This window comes from Bombina bombina, chromosome 8 (genome assembly GCF_027579735.1).
Source record: "Bombina bombina isolate aBomBom1 chromosome 8, aBomBom1.pri, whole genome shotgun sequence".
Taxonomy (NCBI): domain Eukaryota; kingdom Metazoa; phylum Chordata; class Amphibia; order Anura; family Bombinatoridae; genus Bombina; species Bombina bombina.
In genome coordinates, this window is record NC_069506.1 from 170,839,900 (window position 1) to 170,861,650 (window position 21,751).

The 21,751-nt window shown below is 39.1% G+C and overlaps 1 protein-coding gene across 2 annotated transcripts in view; it reads left to right on the forward strand.

The window, feature by feature from the left end:
- Positions 1-21,751, forward strand: part of PPP6R1 (protein phosphatase 6 regulatory subunit 1) — a 602,143-nt gene that overhangs the window by 185,444 nt on the left and 394,948 nt on the right. For both annotated transcript variants that reach the window (XM_053690700.1, XM_053690701.1), the window contains exons 5-7: positions 7,925-7,990; positions 16,160-16,272; positions 16,391-16,504. In XM_053690700.1, the coding sequence (XP_053546675.1) occupies positions 7,925-7,990; positions 16,160-16,272; positions 16,391-16,504 (293 nt within the window). The remainder of the gene's footprint in view (positions 1-7,924; positions 7,991-16,159; positions 16,273-16,390; positions 16,505-21,751) is intronic.

Genomic DNA, 21,751 nt, shown 5'->3' on the forward strand with positions numbered 1-21,751 from the left:
GTATAGCCTATTACACTTTTTACCCTTATTCTCATTGTATTGTATTATTTTGCTGTGTTTTGGGCGCACACTGTTTATTATTTTCCTGGAGTATTGATTTATAATGACCTTAAATTTGTCTAGGTACTTCGTGACACAACCTTTTTTTACCTAGAGTATCCACATTAGCATTACGTATTCATAGGGAGGGTGTATTGACTCCCTCCTTCAATCCTTTGGTTTTTTGTGTATGACGATACCCAGCTTTGCGCTAGACCCATTCTTTGTAATTTTTTCTCAGGGCATTTTTGCTCTTCACTCACTGAAGGTTGGATTGCCTTCAGTAGGTGTCTTATAGCTGCATTGCTCTGATATTCATTCAGTATCCCACAGTTGTGAGCGCTCCTTTCTCTTTTTGAAAAAGTTGGCAATTAAAAAAGATCATATTAAAACTACAAATACATAGAATGAGCATCATGTGTTGTATAAATAAGAATCTTTTGGCAGCTTTTAATGCCTTGAAAGGCTTTCACATACAGTTAGGCAACACAGGTTCTGGTTTAGCTCAGTTTTCTAGCACTTTGTGTTTCCTTTCTTAGTCAAAAGCGAGACTACTGTTTGGAATGCTGATCAATTCTAATAAGCCATTTTGCACACACCGTTGCAATGTTTTGCCCAGAACGTAATTTAAACTAATTTTGAATGAATGTTTGGGCTGTCATTTATGAAAATAGTTGTGTGCATGTATATAGTTGTACAAAAGAACATTTTTATATTTATGTATAGAGAGCTATATTAATTAATATTTAAAAAAAAAAAAAAAAAAAAAGCATTTAAAGAGAGAAACATGACATTGCTCTTTGAAAACATAAAGACATAAATAAAAACAAGTTTTTATAAATCTGTAACCATGTTAAAGGGCCAGTGTATACAGCAATCACAAGTCTATGTTCCTAATGGAAATACTGTGACTAAAGTAATTAGACATACAGTATATAGTTAAACTTGCTAACAATACATTTTTTGAGCTGTGCTTTAGTCTAGCACACCCACCCTCCAATCATAGGCTATATGCAAATTCCTATGTCAAATGAACATTAGACATTTGCCTGCACAAATCCACTCTAATTTTTGCTAAACAATGAAAATACATCACCTTTATTTATGTTTTATTAATGCGAAGAGACAACCGAAAAGATCTTTTAAATTGACAATGTAAATGGAAACATAACCAGGAGAAAAGGATAAACTGTGAAAAAGATTGATTGAGAGAGAATCATAAATTTAGGTCAAAGGTGTCGCCAAAAATGTAGTGAATCAAACAGTGAGAATCTGGTGAAAAATATACATATCATTAAAGGTATTAAGTGTTGTCTTGGCAGCATATTAAATACAACTATATTTGCAGTTTTCATGACATGGGAAGAGGTCGTACTTGTACAGAGATCTTTCCACCCTTAACTTCCGCAGGGTTGACCATCATCCATATAGAGGACAAATAAATGGCAGCATTGTGCAGATAGGTTTAGTATTTTTTTTCTTTTTTAAATGATCAATCACTGTTGTGTGGCCTAAACAGAGCAGAGAAAATGTATGCTTCATTGGAGCTATGTCTGTTTTTGAAATTTACTCTAGATTTTCTTCATAAATGGAAAGAGTCCACAGCTGCATTCATTACTTTTGGTAAATAAGAACCTGGCCACCAGGAGGAGGCAAAGACACCCCAGCCAAAGGCTTAAATACTCCTCCCACTTCCCTCATCCCCCAGTCATTCTTTGCCTTTCGTCCCAGGTGGTGGGCAGAGAAGTGTCAGAAGTTTGTTTTCGTCTCTTATGGAGGGTAGTACTCTTCGACATTGTCAGGGTGTCAGGAATCATACTGAGACGAGAAGGGCAAAAATAATCACACCTTTTATTAATAGCAAAAAATAATAAAAAGTCCACAAGTCAAATAACAAGTCAGGAGTCAAAACCAGAGCTGGTAGTCAGACTAGCCGAGTCAGGAGCCAAAGCGAATAGTCAGACGAGCCGGAATCAGGAACAAGGAAAACAGCAGAGTCAGGAACAAGCCAGGGATCAGGAACCAGGTAGGACTTCAGGCAGCCAGGTAATACACAGGAACTCTCACAAACAGGTTTGAGAATGCAAAGGCAAAGCATACTGAACAGAGGCCCTTTAAATAATAAGTGATGACATCACAATTCTGAGACTGCATCCTGTCTCACATAGATGATGCACACCAGTCTGGCCATAAAAGGAAGTGCAGGAAGTGAGCAGCATCCCCCACAATGCACCATAGTCAGGAAGAGAGGTGAGTAAAATGGCTGCCAGCAGCACATGGCAAACACAACAGGGAAAAAACCCTGACAGTACCCTCCCCTCAACGACCCTTCCCCCGCGGAAGGACACAAGGCTTATTGGGGAAACGGGCATGGAAGGCACGGAGGAGGGCGGGAGCATGAACATCAGAGGAGGGAACCCAAGAACGCTCCTCCAGACCGTAGCCCCTCCAGTGAACCAAATACTATACATGGCCCCTGGACATATGAGAGACAATAATGCTGCTGACCTCATACTCCTCATGGTTGTCAACAAAGATAGGACGGGGACGAGGCAACACAGTGGTAAACCAATTACAAACCAATGGTTTCAACAGGTAGACCTGAAAAACATTGGAGATGCGCATAGCAGGAGGGAAGGTCAAGAGCGCAGGCCACAGGATTAACCCGTCGGAGTATTCAAAAAGGACCAACATAACGGGAAGCCAATTTATTGGAAGGCACACAAAGGTTTAAGTTGTGGGAGGACAGCCAAACTCTCTCACCAACCTGGTAGGAAGGTGCGGGCAGACGCCTACGATCAGCCTGGAACTTTTGGCGCTGCATAGATCGATGAAGGCAATCCTGAATCTGCACCCATGTGGAACGGAGTTGCCGGAGATGCTCCTCCAAAGCCGGAATACCCTGAGACATGAATGAATCGGGCAACAAGGATGGTTGAAACCCATAGTTCGCCATTTCATGAGTAACAAGTGCAGGCTGAAGGGGCCTGCCGTCAATGGCCTCAATAGCAAGCGGTACGGACCGAGGCAAAACAGGAATGGAGTGGTTTGATACAAAAGCACTGTCAATGAAGTAGCCCGCAGCACCGGAGTCAACAAGAGCTTGAGTGACTATGGAGGAGTCCACCCAGGAAAGGACAACCGTGACCAAAGGTTTCTCCTTAAGCGGTTCCTGGGACGAGGATAAACCACCCAAGGTCTGCCCCCGACAGGACCTTAGGTGTGAGCGTTTCCCAGCCGTGTAAGACAAGACTTTAAAAGGTGGCCCTGTAACCCACAATAGACGCAGAGCCCCTCCCTCCTCCTAAAGGCCCTCTCTGCTGTGGAGAGACGCGTGAATCCCAGCTGCATCGGCTCAGCAGTACCTGGTGACTCGGGACCAGGAGGCATGGTAGGAGAGGGAGGCATGGCTAGGAACGAACACGTAGGAGACAACGGAACAGGAGGCTTCCACAAACGCTCCTTGAAAGAGGGCCTCTCTCTGAGTCTGATGTCAATTAGGATAAAGAGACACCAATGCCTCGAGATCCTCTGGTAAATCTCTGGCAGCAACTTTGTCTTTAATCGCATCAGAGAGCTCATGAAAGAAGGCGGCAACAAAGGCTTCATTGTTCCAACCTACCTCTGCGGCAAGCGTACAGAGCTCAATAGCATACTGAGCAACAGATCTTGTACCTTGCTGAATGGACATGAGTCGTTTAGCAGCAGAAGAGGAGCGAGCCGAAACATCAAATACCCTTCGAAAGGAGTCCTCAAATTCAGGGTAATTTGAAATCACAGGTTTATTAGTCTCCCACAAGGGATTAGCCCAAACAAGAGCTGTGTCAGAGTAACGAGATGAGAAATCCCACCTTAGCTCTGTCAGAGGGAAACGCCTGAGGTAACATCTCAAAGAAAATGCCCACCTGGTTCAAAAACCCTCTGCACTGAATAGGATCACCTCCATATCGCTGAGGTAGAGGTGCAGTACCGGACATGCTCCTGGTAGGCATAGGTGCAGCAGCGGAAATAGGAGCAGCCATAACTTGCGGGACACTTTGGTCCAAATGTGCAGTGCGAGTCAGTAGGGTTTGCAGGGCTAGTGCAAATTGATCCAAGCGGTGATCCTGTTCATCCATCCTGGAAATGATGGCAGGTAAAGGTGGATTATTAGCACCATCAGAATTCATGGCTTTTGCGTAATGTCATGGTGTCAGGAATCATACTGAGACGAGAAGTGCAAAAATAATCACACCTTTATTAATAGCAAAAAATAATAAAAAGTCCACAAGTCAAATAACAAGCCAGGAGTCAAAACCAGAGCTGGTAGTCAGACGAGCCGAGTCAGGAGCCAAAGCGAATAGTCAGACGAGCCAGAGTCAGGAACAAGCCAGGGATCAGGAACCAGGAAGGACGTCAGGCAGCCAGGTAATACACAGGAACTCTCACAAACAGGTCTCAGACAAGGCAAAGCATACTGAACAGAGGCCCTTTAAATAATAAGTGATGACATCACAATTCTGAGACTGCATCCTGTCTCACATGGATGATGCACACCAGTCTGGCCATAAAAGGAAGTGCAGGAAGTGAGCAGCATCACCCACAATGCACCATAGTCGGGAAGAGAGGTGAGTAAAATGGCTGCCAGCAGCACATGGCAAACACAACAGGGAAAAAACACTTACAGACATGGGATGGGAGTTTTAAGTAATCCTGTCAGTCTCTCAGTGAGGGCTTGGATGAAAGTTAGAGTCCGGAGATGCAGGAGGAGTCTTTCTGCAAAACCATCCCGACTCATTTTAACAACTCCACAAGCAATCGGCGTTGTCTAACTTCGCTTTGCTGCCTGCTTTCTTCTCTCAAGTCCATGGTGGAGGCGAGGCTACTATCCGTCACTTGAACAGCCGTGTTCCTGTTCCATGGTGTAGATTCCGGTAAGATCGTTTCATTTTATTTCTTCATGATTGTACTGTAACTCATTTGTTCCTGCAAACTGGCAATGAAAAATACAGGGTCTCAGTGGGACTCCTTTAGTATCTTGGAATCAAGGGTTAATATCTCCTGAAGGGGAATAATGAACAAGGGGGGGTTAATCATGTTTATGTGATTCAGTCTGCTTATGTTTAGTGTTAACTGGGCTCGTCGCTTTTTGGAACATAACAGCCTTTCGAAGTGACGCGACCTTACGGTCGGGCGCGCTTGGTTCTTTAGTGGTTCTTTCCTTCGAGTCCTTGTTTCTCCTTGTGGATGGGTCAGCTTCGGGGGACTTGGATTGCCTTTGGGAGTTAGTTTTTCCTTTTACGGGACATTAGACAAGGATGTCTTTTTGGGCTCCGGTTAGGGGTCCTTCCCCGGTGTTGGGAATGCTCTGCATCTCCTTCTTGGGATAGAAGAGGTCCTAGTGGTTTTCCACTCATAGGGTTCGGGTATTGCCATCCAGGTGGCATTCAAGCCCATGTTTTACTGTCCTCTGATTTTGAATCTGAGGTGATGTGGAGGCTTGATGTTGCTCTGTTCGGATGACTTGTCCTCACTGTTCCCCTTGTGTATGGAGCTTGTGGCTAGCTGGACAGCTAGCTCAGCATACTAATGCTCTGTGGCTTCTCTGTACTGTAGCCTTCCTCCTTTTCAGGTTGATAAAATGAGTAGCACCTTGTGTCCCTTAAAGGGGATTAACCATGCTTTTCAAGCACAATCATGTTAATGTTGCTTGGATGTCTGTTATCTCTAGTGTCCTTTTATGGCCTTTGCTCTTTAGAGTGTTTGGCTCCTGCAAGGGGTGGTCTCTTCCCTTTTGGGTCGCTGTTATCCGGATTATTCTGGATTTTTCCCAGACGAAGTGTTTATGTTCCTGGAAGATTGTTTAAACATTTGTGGGGCCCAAGCTTCTTGTCCTGATCTTCCAGTTGTCAAGGGTTTTACTCAGCGTTTTTCTCTTTGTGGTTTCCGCTGTGGGATGTTACCGGACCTTATGATCCTAGGACTGTCCTGGAGTTCCAGTTTCCGGGTTACTTGTTCTGGCTGTTCTGTTTTTCAACTTGACCAGATTTACTGAGAGCTGGGGCTCCTTGGGGCTTGTCTTGTGCCAGACGATACGGTTCCCTTGGGACAGCCAACTGTGACGTGATGGTGGGCTTTCCTGCCTAGCAAACGGAAGGTTTGCGGTTGCTCAGCTGTCACTTTTGCACCTGGTATGTGTGCTAGCACAATGGTGTTTTAAGGGGTTCTTTCCGTGTTCGTCAGTGACGAGGCCTTGTGTCCTCTCCGTTCTTCCTACGACTTCCTGTTTTATGGGCAGGTGTTTATAGACTCTCTCCTCTTCAGGAGGCTCGTTGTCCCCTTTACGGAGGTGTGGTTCCTTTTTTAAGGGCCTCTCCTGTGTTCTGGAGGTTGGAACAGATTTTTTATCTGTTTCGGGGATTGGGCTGCTCTTTGAGTTGTTCCTTTCCATCTGGGGAGACTTAATCGAGTGGCTTTGCTAGATCTCTTTGGGTCTAACGCCTGCTCGATTTTCTTTAGGGGGCCTTTTGGGGGCCGGTCTTGGAGTTCCTTTCTGTTCTCTTACTTTCAGATCTGCCATTGCTTGGGCTTGTCCAGCTAGGTGTAGGATCGGAGATCTGTTGTTTATCCTCCAAGTCTTGTGAGTGCCAGTGGACTTTTTTTTTTTTTAAGAGGTTCTGTGCCTCTTCCCCTTTGAGATCTGTGAGTAGGTCTGGCGGCCTGTATTGTCTGGAGTGTGTCCTCTGCCTTGGAGGTTGGGCAATCTGCTAGTTTGTTCGGCCGCTTTTTCCTTACTGAGAGTTTTCTCCGTGTCTTCCTACGGATGGCAGCGTGTTACTGGACTCAGATGTTTCTTCCGAGTTTGCTACTTGTAATTTTTCTGTTTGCACAGTCTCTGAGTTCTGACGTTTTGAGGACTTGGACTTCAGCTGTCTTTTCGGTGCTGTTGCACAATATTTGGGAGATGTTTCTTCTCCTTGGTGATGCCGTTTGCTCCTTGTGGGTTGGGCGTTGTCTCCCCTTGTTCTCAGGATCCATTCGGGTCTCTGTGGACTTGTCCTTCTTTTGAAGGGGGCTTTTCTTTTATTGGATTTTGCTGTACCTTTAGGGTTTCCCTTTGGTTCACCCTTTCCCTCTCCCTTTTGGGGATTTTGGTACTGTACTAGTAAGCTTTTTTGATCACTATTCTGACAATTATTCTACTACTCTCTGAAGCAGAATGGCCTGCATATATAAATAAAGATTGGGAACACCAAGTTCTCCATGGAAGTTAAAGGGTTTGTTTACCAACTCTTGGTTTTATCCAATTCCATATATAAGCTTCTAGTAGGGGTTGGAGGTCAAAATTGATTAACTTTTCATATAGAGCATGCAATTTTAAACAGCTTCCCAGTTTACTTCTTTTATATATTTTACTTTGTTCTTTGTTTCCTTTCTTGAAAAACATACCTTAGTAGGTTGAGGAGCTGCAGTGCATTACTGGGAGCTAGCTGTTGCTTAGTGGCTGCACATATATGCCTCTTGTCATTGGCTTACCTTGTGTTCAGCTAGCTCCAGGTAGTGCATTGCTACTCATTCAACAGAGGAAACCAAGAGAATGAAGCAAATTTGATAATAGAAGTAAAATGGAAAGTTGTTTAAACACAGAGAGACAGAGACAAGATAAACACTATTAAGGGACATATCAAATGATATATTACTAGAGTGAATAACAGTTCTGTTAGCAAAATATATATTTTTTAATTATTACAAATGTATTTATTTGCAAGTGTATGTATACTATGTTTATAACAAAAATGACTTTAATGTCTCTTCGATAGTTTTAAGTGCTTTGAAAGTGCATTGTATAAGCTCACAGTTTGAATTATAAGCTTGTTACTGAAGGCATTTCATTCTTCTTTTTCAGTGGCTCAATGAAGAGAAAATTGTACAAAGACTGATTGAAATGATACATCCTTTAAAGGATGACAATGTAAGTATATTTTCCCATCACCCATGAATTAAGAAACTGAGACGCTGGTTCAAAATATGCTACCTTCTAGATCTTCATGGTATCACAAAATCAAAGAACCTTTATTCTTTGCAAGTAGTTTATTGGCTAATATTCTTGGCCAGCTAGACATATAGCACTCATTAATATAGACATATTGAATAGCAATTTCAAGTAAATACTGTAAAGAGAGAGCTAATTTACTTAAGTTGTGAAGCGATTTAAGTAAATATAAAGGTATTGAATGGACATGCATAAAATATTAACATTAAACTACTCTGCACTAAAAGAGCAAAACAGCAGGGTGATAATAGCCATCAATATAAATAAACTAAACCCCAACCTTGAAAGTATGATAAACTTGTAATCGTGGCAAATGAAGAGCAGAGAGCAAGTGGAAACTATGCATGTAAAGCTGCTTGGGTCTAATTGTGCCTATGGCATTATAGGATATACTAGAGATATTGGGTACCTTTTTATAAAGACCTATGCCTATAATAAATACTTAACAACCTATAACTCAGTGGACAGTATTTTTATGGGCAAACTGAGGTGTTATTTTGAGAGAGGATATGACCAACAAAAATCCAGGAAATAAAAGTTAAACTGACAATGGGAATTACTGTAAGTATAACCTACAAACTATATAAAAGTTGAGCTATAGGTATGGTGCCTGGTCAAATATCAAGCCATATACTATAAAAATACTAGTCATCCTCTATAAACTGTGTGAATATTAGGGATGGGCGAATGTGTTTATATTCGAATTCGAATGTTAGAACAAATTCTATTATTGAATGTTGCTTTCGAATTTGAATGTCGCTTTCGAATTTGAATGTCGCTTTCGAATTTGAATGTCGCTTTCGAATTTGAATGTCGCTTTCGAATTTGAATGTCGCTTTCGAATTTGAATGTCGCTTTCGAATTTGAATGTCGCTTTCGAATTTGAATGTCGCTTTCGAATTTGAATGTCGCTTTCGAATTTGAATGTCGCTTTCGAATTTGAATGTCGCTTTCGAATTTGAATGTCGCTTTCGAATTTGAATGTCGCTTTCGAATTCGAATGTCGCTTTTATAAAACACAGTTGTAGAATAAAAATACTATTTCGAATTCCAATGTGACATTCGAATATTACATTTCGAAATTGAATGAATGCATAGCTAAACATTCTATTACTCAAACAAATATAAAAAATTTGTAAATGGAATGTTTTATAAACGTTCGAAATTCGAACGACTGTATCAAAATTCATTTAAATTTCGAATTTTTAGAAACATTCGCCCATCCCTAATGAATATATAAACACAGGTTAGGCAGCTATGTAAATAATAACCTAGGAAAACTCAATTCAAGCAAAATAGAGAAACCTTGTCAGCATACCTCCAACAACTCTTAAAGGGACATGAAACTCAATTTTTTTCTTTCATGATTTAGAAAGAGCATGCAATTTTAAACAACTTTTTAATCTACTTCTATTATATAATTTACTTCATTCTCTTTATATACTTTACTAAAAAGCATATCTAGATAGGCTCAGTAGCTGCTGATTGGTTGCAGCACATAGATGCCTTGTGTGATTGGCTCACCATGGGCGCGATCCGATATACGGCGTAGTTTGTGGCGCAAGCGAGGGAACCCGCATCGCCCGCAGTTTCAGCTCGCAACTCGAGCTATCCAATATGCGGCGCCGTCAGTTGCTAAAGTGGCGTAAGTCTGACAAAGTAGCGATGTCCAGAAATCTGCGTAAGTACAGATTTTTGGAGTCGCCAGTGACTTGCGCCACAAAACCTGACTAAAGTATGAAATCACCCGCACTGTCTAACACGCCTCCTAAACATAGCCCGACACGTCTAACCCTCTATCCCCCCTCACTAGCCTAACAATAAAAAAAGTTATTAACCCCTAAACCGCCGCTCCCGTACCCCGCCGCAACCTAATAAAGTTATTAAACCCTAAACCGCCGCTCCCGTACCCCGCCGCCAGCTATATTAAATCTATAACCCCCTAAAGTGAGCCCCTAACACCGCCGCCATCTACCTTACCTACCCCCTAAAGTGAACCCCTACCCCGCCGCCATCTATTTTAAAATTATTAACCCCTAATTTAATCCCCCTACCCTGCCGCCATCTATATTAAATTATTTAACCCCTAAAATACTAAACTATCCCTACCACTAAACCTAAGTCTAACCCTACAAATAGCCCTGAAAAGGGCTTTTTGCGTGGCATTACCCCAAAGTAAACTGCTCTTTTGCCGGCCCTTAAAAGGGCTTTTGGCGGGGCTTTGTCACAAAGTAAACAGCTCTTTTGCATCTAAGCTAAATCCCCCTACACCGCCGCCAGCTATAATAAATGTATTAACCCCTAATCTAATCCCCCTACACCGCCGCCAGCTATATTAACTATATTAACCCTAATTATATTAGGGTTAATATAGTTAATATAATTATTATATTATATATATTAACTATATTAACCCTAATTATATTAGGGTTAATATAGTTAATATCGTTATATTATATATATATTAAGTGTAACATCAATAACTAAACTCTTATTAAAATAAATCTGATTTTAATATTATTAATTAATATATTCCTATTTAAATCTAAATACTTACCTATAAAATAAACCCTAAGATAGCTACAATATAATTAATAATTACATTGTAGCTATGTTAGGGTTTATATTTATTTTACAGGTAAATTGTTAATTATTTTAACTAGGTATAATAGCTATTAAATAGTTATGAACTATTTAATATCTACCTAGTTAAAATAATTACCCAATTACCTGCAAAATAAATCCTAACCTAAGTTACAAATACACCTACACTATCAATAAATTAAATAAACTACAAATATCTATCTAAAAATACAATTAAATAAACTAAACTAAATTACAAAAAAACAAACACTAAATTACAAAAAATAAAAAAAGATTACAGCAATTTTAAGCTAATTACACCAATTCTAAGCCCCCTAATAAAATAATAAAGCCCCCCAAAATAAAAAAAATCCCTGCCCTATTCTAAATTAAAAAAAGTTCAAAGCTCTTTACCTTACCAGCCCTTAAAAGGGCCTTTTGCGGGGCATGCCCCAAAGAATTCAGCTCTTTTGCATTTCAATAAATATGCAATACCCCCCCCCCCCCCAACATTACAACCCACCACCCACATACCCCTATTCTAAACCCACCCAAACCCCCCTTAAAAAAACCTAACACTACCCCCCTGAAGATCTCCCTACCTTGTCTTCACCACGCCGGGCCGAACTCCTCATCCAATCCGGGCGATGTCTATCCAAGCGGCAAAGAAGAATTCTTCATCCCGGCGTTGTCTTTCTCCAAGCGGCAAAGAAGAATTCTTCATCCCGGCGATGTCTTTCTCCAAGCGGCAAAGAAGAATTCTTCATCCCGGCGATGTCTTTCTCCAAGCGGCAGCAACGTCTTCTTCCATCCGGCAGCATCTTCCATCAAGCGTCATCTTCAATCTTCTTTCTTCGCTCCGCCAACGCGGAGCATCCATCCCGGCCGACGACTGAACGACGAATGAGGTACCTTTAAATGACGTCATCCGAGATGGCGTCCGCCGAATTCCGATTGGCTGATAGGATTCTATCAGCCAATCGGAATTAAGGTAGAAAAATCTGGTTGGCTGATTGAATCAGCCAATCAGATTCAAGTTCAATCAGATTGGCTGATTGGTTCAGCCAATCGGATTGAACTTGAATCTGATTGGCTGATTCAATCAGCCAATCAGATTTTTCTACCTTAATTCCTATTGGCTGATAGAATCCTATCAGCCAATCGGAATTCGGCGGACGCCATCTTGGATGACGTCATTTAAAGATACCTCATTCGTCGTCCAGTCGTCGGCCGGGATGGATGCTCCGCGTTGGCGGAGCGAAGAAAGAAGATTGAAGATGCCGCTTGATGGAAGATGCTGCCGGATGGAAGAAGACGTTGCTGCCGCTTGGAGAAAGACATCGCCGGGATGAAGAATTCTTCTTTGCCGCTTGGATAGACATCGCCCGGATCGGATGAGGAGTTCGGCCCGGCGTGGTGAAGACAAGGTAGGGAGATCTTCAGGGGGGTAGTGTTAGGTTTTTTTTAAGGGGGGTTTGGGTGGGTTTAGAATAGGGGTATGTGGGTGGTGGGTTGTAATGTTGGGGGGGTATTGTATATTTATTGAAATGCAAAAGAGCTGAATTCTTTGGGGCATGCCCCGCAAAAGGCCCTTTTAAGGGCTGGTAAGGTAAAGAGCTTTGAACTTTTTTTAATTTAGAATAGGGCAGGGAATTTTTTTTATTTGGGGGGGCTTTATTATTTTATTAGGGGGCTTAGAATAGGTGTAATTAGCTTAAAATTGCTGTAATCTTTTTTTTATTTTTTGTAATTTAGTGTTTTTTTTGTAATTTAGTTTAGTTTATTTAATTGTATTTTTAGATAGATATTTGTAGTTTATTTAATTTATTGATAGTGTAGGTGTATTTGTAACTTAGGTTAGGATTTATTTTACAGGTAATTGGGTAATTATTTTAACTAGGTAGATATTAAATAGTTCATAACTATTTAATAGCTATTATACCTAGTTAAAATAATTAACAATTTACCTGTAAAATAAATATAAACCCTAACATAGCTACAATGTAATTATTATATTGTAACTATCTTAGGGTTTATTTTATAGGTAAGTATTTAGATTTAAATAGGAATATTTTAGTTTATAATATGAATTAGATTAATTTAATAAGAATTTAGTTAGGGGTGTTAGGGTTAGATAGAGTTAATATAGTTAATATAAATAATATAGTAACTATATTAACCCTAATATAATTAGGGTTAATATAGTTAATATATATAATATAATAACTATATTAACTATAATATACTTAGGGTTAATATAGATAATATAGCTGGCGGCGGGGTAGGTAGGTTAAATTATGGGTTAATAATTTTAATAGAGATGGCGGCGGTGTAAGGGGCTTACATTAGGGGTTAATACTATTAATATAGGTGGCGGCGGTGTAGGGAGGGCAGGTTATAGGGCAAAAGAGCTGTTTACTTTGGGGCAAAGCCCCGCAAAAGGCCCTTTTAAGGGCTGGTAATAGAGTTTATTACTTTAGGGGGATTAGATTAGGGGTTAATAATATTAATATAGCTGGCGGCGGTATAGGGGGATTAGATTAGGGGTTAATAATTTTTATATAGGTGGCGGCGGTGTAAGGGGTCAGATTAGGGGATAGATAAGGTAGATGGCAGCGGTGTAAGGGGTTCACATTAGGGGATAGATAAGGTAGATGGCGGCGGTTTTAGGGGTTCACATTAGGGGGTTAGTTTATGTAGATGGCGGCGGGGTACGGGAGCGGCGGTTTAGAGGTTAATAACTTTATTAGGGATTGCGGCGGGGGATCGCGGTTGACAGGTAGATAGACATTGCGCATTCGTTAGGTGTTAGGTTTATTTTCTAGCTAGTTTAGGGAGTTACGGGGCTCCAATACTCAGCGTAAGGCTTCTTACGGCTGCATTTTGTGGCGAGGTGAAAATGGAGTAAGATATTGGATACCAAACTGCGCTGGTTTGGTATACCTGCCTATGGCCCAAAAAACTATGGGCGACTGCAGAAATATACGCGCGTAACTTCTAGGTTATGCCGTATATCGGATACCAAACCAGCGCAAATATTGGCGTCGCCGGCTTTTGCGGGCGACGATTTTTATTGGATCGACCCCCATGTGCATTGCTATTTCTTGAACAAAGAATATCTAAAAAATTAAGCTAATTCGATAATATAAGTAAATTGGAATGTTTAAAATTGTATTCTCTACTTGAATCATGAAATCAAGGAGTGTAAAGGTAAGCCAGTGTACCTGCTGAATAAGGTGCAAGCCTCTATTACAAAAATAGGTAAGTCTCTGATGATGGTCACTTAGAGCAGGGGTCGCCAACCTTTCAGACCTCGGGGACCACTAAAATCTCAATTTTGTATCCCGTGGACCACTAACATGATTTTGTTTAAAAAGCTACACATGATGTGTATGTGTGTATATATGTGTGTGTGTGTATATATATATATATATATATATATATATATATATATATATATATATATATATATATATATATATATATATATATATATATATATATATATACACACACACACTGTACACAACTAGTATAACCATAGCTAAGTTTACATTATGTATATATTTACACATTTTTAAGAATTACTTTTTGGAATTAACGAACTGAATGACAGAACTGAGAGAATACTTCCAAATGACAGATGAAGGGTGAGTGCCAACTTTTGAGCTGGAAACAGAGAGGCAGAAAATGGGAGGAAAAAATAATTTGTTAAAAAGGACCACAAGACCTCCAAGTTACCTCCCCAGTTAGGAATTATTCAAAACTACTTCTGATCATGGACAGACATTGTAGTCATAAATTTAAGTTTATATCAGAAAGCTCTCCATATGGATGTGAGCTAACCACGACTGATGGTACTGGCAATTACTATAATACCGGTGGGGTATGGCTGATCTGCTGGATGGCAATTTCTGGAATTCAGGTGGAATGGCTTTGTGCGCAGGAAAATTATTATAATGAAAAATATTTAATTAAAAAAAAAAAAAAGATGGAGGGGAGGAAGGCAAACAGTAATGCAAGTCCATCTGAATGAATTCGGAAAACTACTACAAAGAGACGGGTAAAGGGAAGAAAAGAAATTAAATATGAGAGAACATTTTAAAATTTTTCTTTTTTTATATACTCTAATACCACTTTTTCAAGCCAAGACTATACTAACTTCTGCTGGCTTTAGAATGCAAACATCCTCCTCTGAGCAGCGGGCTGGGCGGGAGAAGTTAAAAATACAATCTAGCTATGCAAGTTGCGTAGTACTACACAACGTGCGTAGGGAGATTGTTATTTAACTCCTATGTTGGTTTTTACTGATGTCCAGCCAGGCACTGTAGGGAGTTGTGGCGCGACGGGGGTGACACCATCAGAGGAGATTAATTCCTGCTTGACGGTGTCAAGGACAACCAACATCTTCTCGTGGTCCATGGACCACTGGTTAGCGACCGCTGACTTAGAGAACGGCTCTTGACAAAGATGAAACAAAATATATACAATATAATTTACTTTTTTTTTTAATCTTTGTTCTGCTGTAGCTTGCCACTCAAGCTTCCAATGAGTGTTTTGTAATGTTTTTTTGGTTATAAACTGCCAATATTGATATGTATACAATCCCTTTTTTGACTTTTCACTATAAAATCATATAATTTTTTTATATCATATTATGCATGAATATGTTATTACTACTTATAGTACTTGTGTGTTTTTTAATCTATGTTTTGTTTTAAATTGTTAGAAGTATGACACGATTTGGGAAAAGACGTATGGTGATTGTGAAATTTTTGAATCTCCATAACTATATGCAGATAAATAACAAATATTTACCACTCTCAGAAATGCACATAACCAATGAGGAGTAGAAAAATGTCTAGACCTATTTACTAAAGCTCATAAAAAAAATGCTTCAGCTCTATGTGAATACAAGACTTGCACAGTCATGCACAGCAATACATGCAAAGTAAGGCCTATTGGAAAGGCATTACATCTAGAGCCTATATCTCCTTGGACTAAGGAAAGAAGATTCCATGCTTTTTGCATTTATGTTAATTTGATTTATATGTAAATTAGTTTACTTGACACACTTTGAAATATTATTCAAAATATTTGATTATTATATTTGGAAAAAAATTGTAATATACTGACGTCATTTATTTTGCTACCTTTTACTGTATTGCAAATTCTGCCAGAAATGGAAAAGCATATTGGAAGCCCCTAACTAATTAATATTCTACACAGTGATTGACTGATCACTGTGCTAGCTTCTTTATATCTGGCTTTAATTTGCATCAGCAGGTGAGATAAGCTTTTTACAGAAATTTGCAAACGATCATTTAGGTTAAAAAAAATAATTCAGTTTTAAATACATTTAAAACCTTTTATTTTACATGTCGGTCTTTTGTGTTGTAGTGTTGGTTACCATGCATACATAAAACTATCTGTTTTAGTCCCTTTTTTATATTTTTGCTAAAATTTTGAACTAGTTATTACATTTTTGTATTGTTTGTTTTTCAGCAACATTCCAATGCTTCACAGTCATTATGTGATATCATTCGTTTGAGCCGTGAGCAGATGATACAAATCCAAGATAGTCCTGAACCTGACCAGTTACTTGCTACTCTAGAAAAGTGAGTTATGAATTTGCAGATATATATAGAATTTAAAATTTTTCCTTTTTGTTTTCATTGCTTGTTAGATTTTGTTTAAGGATTGGTTTATTATTGTGTTTTCTGTTTCTTTTACAAGGCAGGAAACTATTGAACAGCTTTTGAGCAATATGTTTGAAGGTGAACATAATGAATCTGTAATTGTTAATGGTATTCAAGTTCTTTTGACCCTGTTGGAACCACGTAGACCAAGGTAAGTTCTTTAGCCATTTGCTATAATTCATTCAGTGAAGTTGGAATTCTTGTATAAATTTGTATTACTAACAATGTTGAGCATTATGGCATTAAATCATCACAACTTGTATGTATAAGCTTAAAGGGATGCTAAACCCAAATTTTGTCTTTCATGATTAAGATATAACATGCAATTACTTTCATGTAATTGGCAAGAGTCCATGAGCTAGTGACGTATGGGATATACAATCCTACCAGGAGGGGCAAAGTTTCCCTAACCTCAAATGCCTATAAATACACCCCTCACCACACCCACAATTCAGTTTTACAAACTTTGCCTCCTATGGAGGTGGTAAAGTAAGTTTGTGCTAAGATTTCTACGTTGACATGCGCTTCTCAGCTTTTTTTGAAGCCCGATTCCTCTGAGTACAGCGAATGTCAGAGGGACGTGAAGAGAGTATCACCTATTAAATGCAATGATTTTCCTAACGGGGGTCTATTTCATAGGTTCTCTGTTATCGGTCGTAGAGATTCATCTCCTACCTCCCTTTTACTGGTTTGGCTATCTGCTATATGTGGATGGGTGTCTTTTTTGTTAAGTATGTTTTTTTATTACTTAAGACACCCTAGCTATGGTCTGGCACTTTATGCATTTATATAAAGTTTTAAATATATGTATTGTACTTATATTTGCCATGAGTCAGGTTCATGTATTTCCTTGTGCAGACTGTCAGTTTCATATTTAGGGAAAATAAACATTAAGAAATATTTTTCTTACCTGGGGTTTAGTCTTTTTTTTCAATTGACTACTTTTTTTTCTTGCAAATTGTGGGCAGTACTAGGCCCGCGGGTGCGCCAAATGCTATACTTTATTGCGTCATTTTTGGCGCGAAAAGTACGTCAGTTGTGCGTTAGTGACGCAAGTGTGTCATTTCTGGATATTGTTGGCGCCAAAAAAATTTCAGTTACGTTGTGCGTCATACTTGGCGCCAAATTTTTTCATTAATTTAATACCCCATTGCTATTTGCCTCTTGCCTTTTTCTATGTCAGAGGGCTATGCTATTTGCATTTTTTTCCCATTCAGTCATATAAGGAAATTGACAAATTCTGCTCTATATGTTTTTTTTTTACATTTTGCAAGATGTCTCAATCTGATCCTGCCTCAGAAGTATCTGTTGGAACTTTGCTGCCTGATGTCTACTAAAGCTAAGTGCATTATATTTCCGAATGTCTTTGTATTGGTTATCATGATAAACTTTTACATGCAGATATTGTGTCCATCAGTAAATAGTACATTTCCTGTTGTTGTTCCTTCAACTTTTAATGTACATGTTATACCTATGAAATTTAAAGAATTTGTTACTGATTCTATTCAGAATGCTTTGTCTGCTATTCTGCCTTCTAATTAATATTAAGGTCTTTTAAAACTTCTCATAAAGTTGATGAAATTTCAAATGACCGACAACATAATGAGGATCTGATGAGGATCTATCTGATTCAGAAGATCTTTCCTTAGATATTGACTCTAACAAATCTACTTATTTATTTAAAATGAAGTATTTTCGTTCTCTGTTAAAGAAGTGTTATTTATTTTGGATATCGTGAAAACTAGTCCTCTTGATATAAGAACTAGTAAATTCTGTTTCTTTCATGTAATTAGCAAGAGTCCATGAGCTAGTGACGTATGGGATATACATTCCTACCAGGAGGGGCAAAGTTTCCCAAACCTCAAAATGCCTATAAATACACCCCTCACCACACCCACAATTCAGTTTTACAAACTTTGCCTCCGATGGAGGTGGTGAAGTAAGTTTGTGCTAGATTCTACGTTGATATGCGCTCCGCAGCAAGTTGGAGCCCGGTTTTCCTCTCAGCGTGCAGTGAATGTCAGAGGGATGTGAGGAGAGTATTGCCTATTTGAATGCAGTGATCTCCTTCTACGGGGTCTATTTCATAGGTTCTCTGTTATCGGTCGTAGAGATTCATCTCTTACCTCCCTTTTCAGATCGACGATATACTCTTATATATACCATTACCTCTGCTGATTCTCGTTTCAGTACTGGTTTGGCTTTCTACAAACATGTAGATGAGTGTCCTGGGGTAAGTAAATCTTATTTTCTGTGACACTCTAAGCTATGGTTGGGCACTTTGTTTATAAAGTTCTAAATATATGTATTCAAACATTTATTTGCCTTGACTCAGAATGTTCAACTTTCCTTATTTTCAGACAGTCAGTTTCATATTTGGGATAATGCATTTGATTTAATCATTTTTTCTTACCTTCAAAAATTTGACTCTTCCCTGTGGGCTGTTAGGCTCGCGGGGGCTGAAAATGCTTCATTTTATTGCGCCATTCTTGGCGCGGACTTTTTTGGCGCAAAAAATTCGTTCCGTTTCCGGCGTCATACGTGTCGCCGGAAGTTGCGTCATTTTTTGACGTTATTTTGCACCAAAAATGTCGGCGTTCCGGATGTGGCGTCATTTTGGCACCAAAAAGCATTTAGGCGCCAAATAATGTGGGCGTCTTATTGGCGCGAAAAATATGGGCGTCGCTTTTGTCTCCACATTATTTAAGTCTCATTTTTCATTGCTTCTGGTTGCTAGAAGCTTGTTCTTTGGCATTTTTTTCCCATTCCTGAAACTGTCATTTAAGGAATTTGATCAATTTTGCTTTATATATATGTTGTTTTTTCTCTTACATATTGCAAGATGTCTCACGTTGCATCTGAGTCAGAAGATACTACAGGAAAATCGCTGTCTAGTGCTGGATCTACCAAAGCCAAGTGTATCTGCTGTAAACTTTTGGTAGCTATTCCTCCAGCTGCTGTTTGTATTGATTGTCATGACAAACTTGTTAAAGCAGATAATATTTCCTTTAGTAATGTACCATTGCCTGTTGCAGTTCCTTCAACATCTAAGGTGCAGAATGTTCCTGATAATATAAGAGATTTTGTTTCTGAATCCATAAAGAAGGCTATGTCTGTTATTTCTCCTTCTAGTAAACGTAAAAAATCTTTTAAAACTTCTCTCCCTACAGATGAATTTTTAAATGAACATCATCATTCTGATTCTGATGACTCTTCTGTCTCAGAGGTTGATGCTGATAAATCTTCATTTCTTTCATGTAATTAACAAGAGTCCATGAGCTAGTGACGTATGGGATATACATTCCTACCAGGAGGGGCAAAGTTTCCCAAACCTCAAAATGCCTATAAATACACCCCTCACCACACCCACAATTCAGTTTTACAAACTTTGCCTCCGATGGAGGTGGTAAAGTAAGTTTGTGCTAGATTCTACGTTGATATGCGCTCCGCAGCAAGTTGGAGCCCGGTTTTCCTCTCAGCGTGCAGTGAATGTCAGAGGGATGTGAGGAGAGTATTGCCTATTTGAATGCAGTGATCTCCTTCTAAGGGGTCTATTTCATAGGTTCTCTGTTATCGGTCGTAGAGATTCATCTCTTACCTCCCTTTTCAGATCGACGATATACTCTTATATATACCATTACCTCTGCTGATTCTCGTTTCAGTACTGGTTTGGCTATCTGCTATATGTAGATGAGTGTCCTGGGGTAAGTAAGTCTTATTTTCTGTGACACTCCTAGCTATGGTTGGGCACTTTGTTTATAAAGTTCTAAATATATGTATTCAAACATTTATTTGCCTTGACTCAGAATGTTCAACTTTCCTTATTTTCAGACAGTCAGTTTCATATTTGGGATAATGCATTTTAATTTAACATTTTTCTTACCTTAAAAATTTGACTTTTTCCCTGTGGGCTGTTAGGCTCGCGGGGGCTGAAAATGCTTCATTTTATTGAGTCATTCTTGGCGCTGACTTTTTTGGCGCAAAAATTCTATTTCCGTTTCCGGCGTCATACGTGTCGCCGGAAGTTGCGTCATTTTTTGACGTTATTTTGCGCCAAAAATGTCGGCGTTCCGGATGTGGCGTCATTTTTGGCGCCAAAAAGCATTTAGGCGCCAAATAATGTGGGCGTCTTATTTGGCGCGAAAAATATGGGCGTCACTTTTGTCTCCACATTATTTAAGTCTCATTTTTTATTGCTTCTGGTTGCTAGAAGCTTGTTCTTTGGCATTTTTTCCCATTCCTGAAACTGTCATTTAAGGAATTTGATCAATTTTGCTTTATATATATGTTGTTTTTTCTCTTACATATTGCAAGATGTCTCACGTTGCATCTGAGTCAGAAGATACTACAGGAAAATCACTGTCAAGTGCTGAATCTACCAAAGCTAAGTGTATCTGCTGTAAACTTTTGGTAGCTATTCCTCCAGCTGTTGTTTGTATTGATTGTCATGACAAACTTGTTAAAGCAGATAATATTTCCTTTAGTAAAGTACCATTGCCTGTTGCAGTTCCTTCAACATCTAAGGTGCAGAATATTCCTGATAATATAAGAGATTTTGTTTCTGAATCCATAAAGAAGGCTATGTCTGTTATTTCTCCTTCTAGTAAATGTAAAAAATCTTTTAAAACTTCTCTCCCTACAGATGAATTTTTAACTGAACATCATCATTCTGATTCTGATGATTCCTCTGGTTCAGAGGATTCTGTCTCAGAGGTTGATGCTGATAAATCTTCATATTTATTTAAAATGGAATTTATTCGTTCTTTACTTAAAGAAGTACTAATTGCTTTAGAAATAGAGGATTCTGGTCCTCTTGATACTAATTCTAAACGTTTAGATAAGGTATTTAAAGCTCCTGTGGTTATTCCAGAAGTTTTTCCTGTTCCTAATGCTATTTCTGCAGTAATTTCCAAAGAATGGGATAATTTGGGTAATTCATTTACTCCTTCTAAACGTTTTAAGCAATTATATCCTGTGCCGTCTGACAGATTAGAATTTTGGGACAAGATCCCTAAAGTTGATGGGGCTATTTCTACCCTTGCTAAACGTACTACTATTCCTACGTCAGATGGTACTTCGTTTAAGGATCCTCTAGATAGGAAAATTGAGTCCTTTCTAAGAAAAGCTTATCTGTGTTCAGGTAATCTTCTTAGACCTGCTATATCTTTGGCTGATGTTGCTGCAGCTTCAACTTTTTGGTTGGAAACTTTAGCGCAACAAGTAACACATCGTGATTCTCATGATATTATTATTCTTCTTCAGCATGCTAATAATTTTATCTGTGATGCCATTTTTGATATTATCAGAGTTGATGTCAGGTTTATATCTCTAGCTATTTTAGCTAGAAGAGCTTTATGGCTTAAAACTTGGAATGCTGATATGGCTTCTAAATCAACTT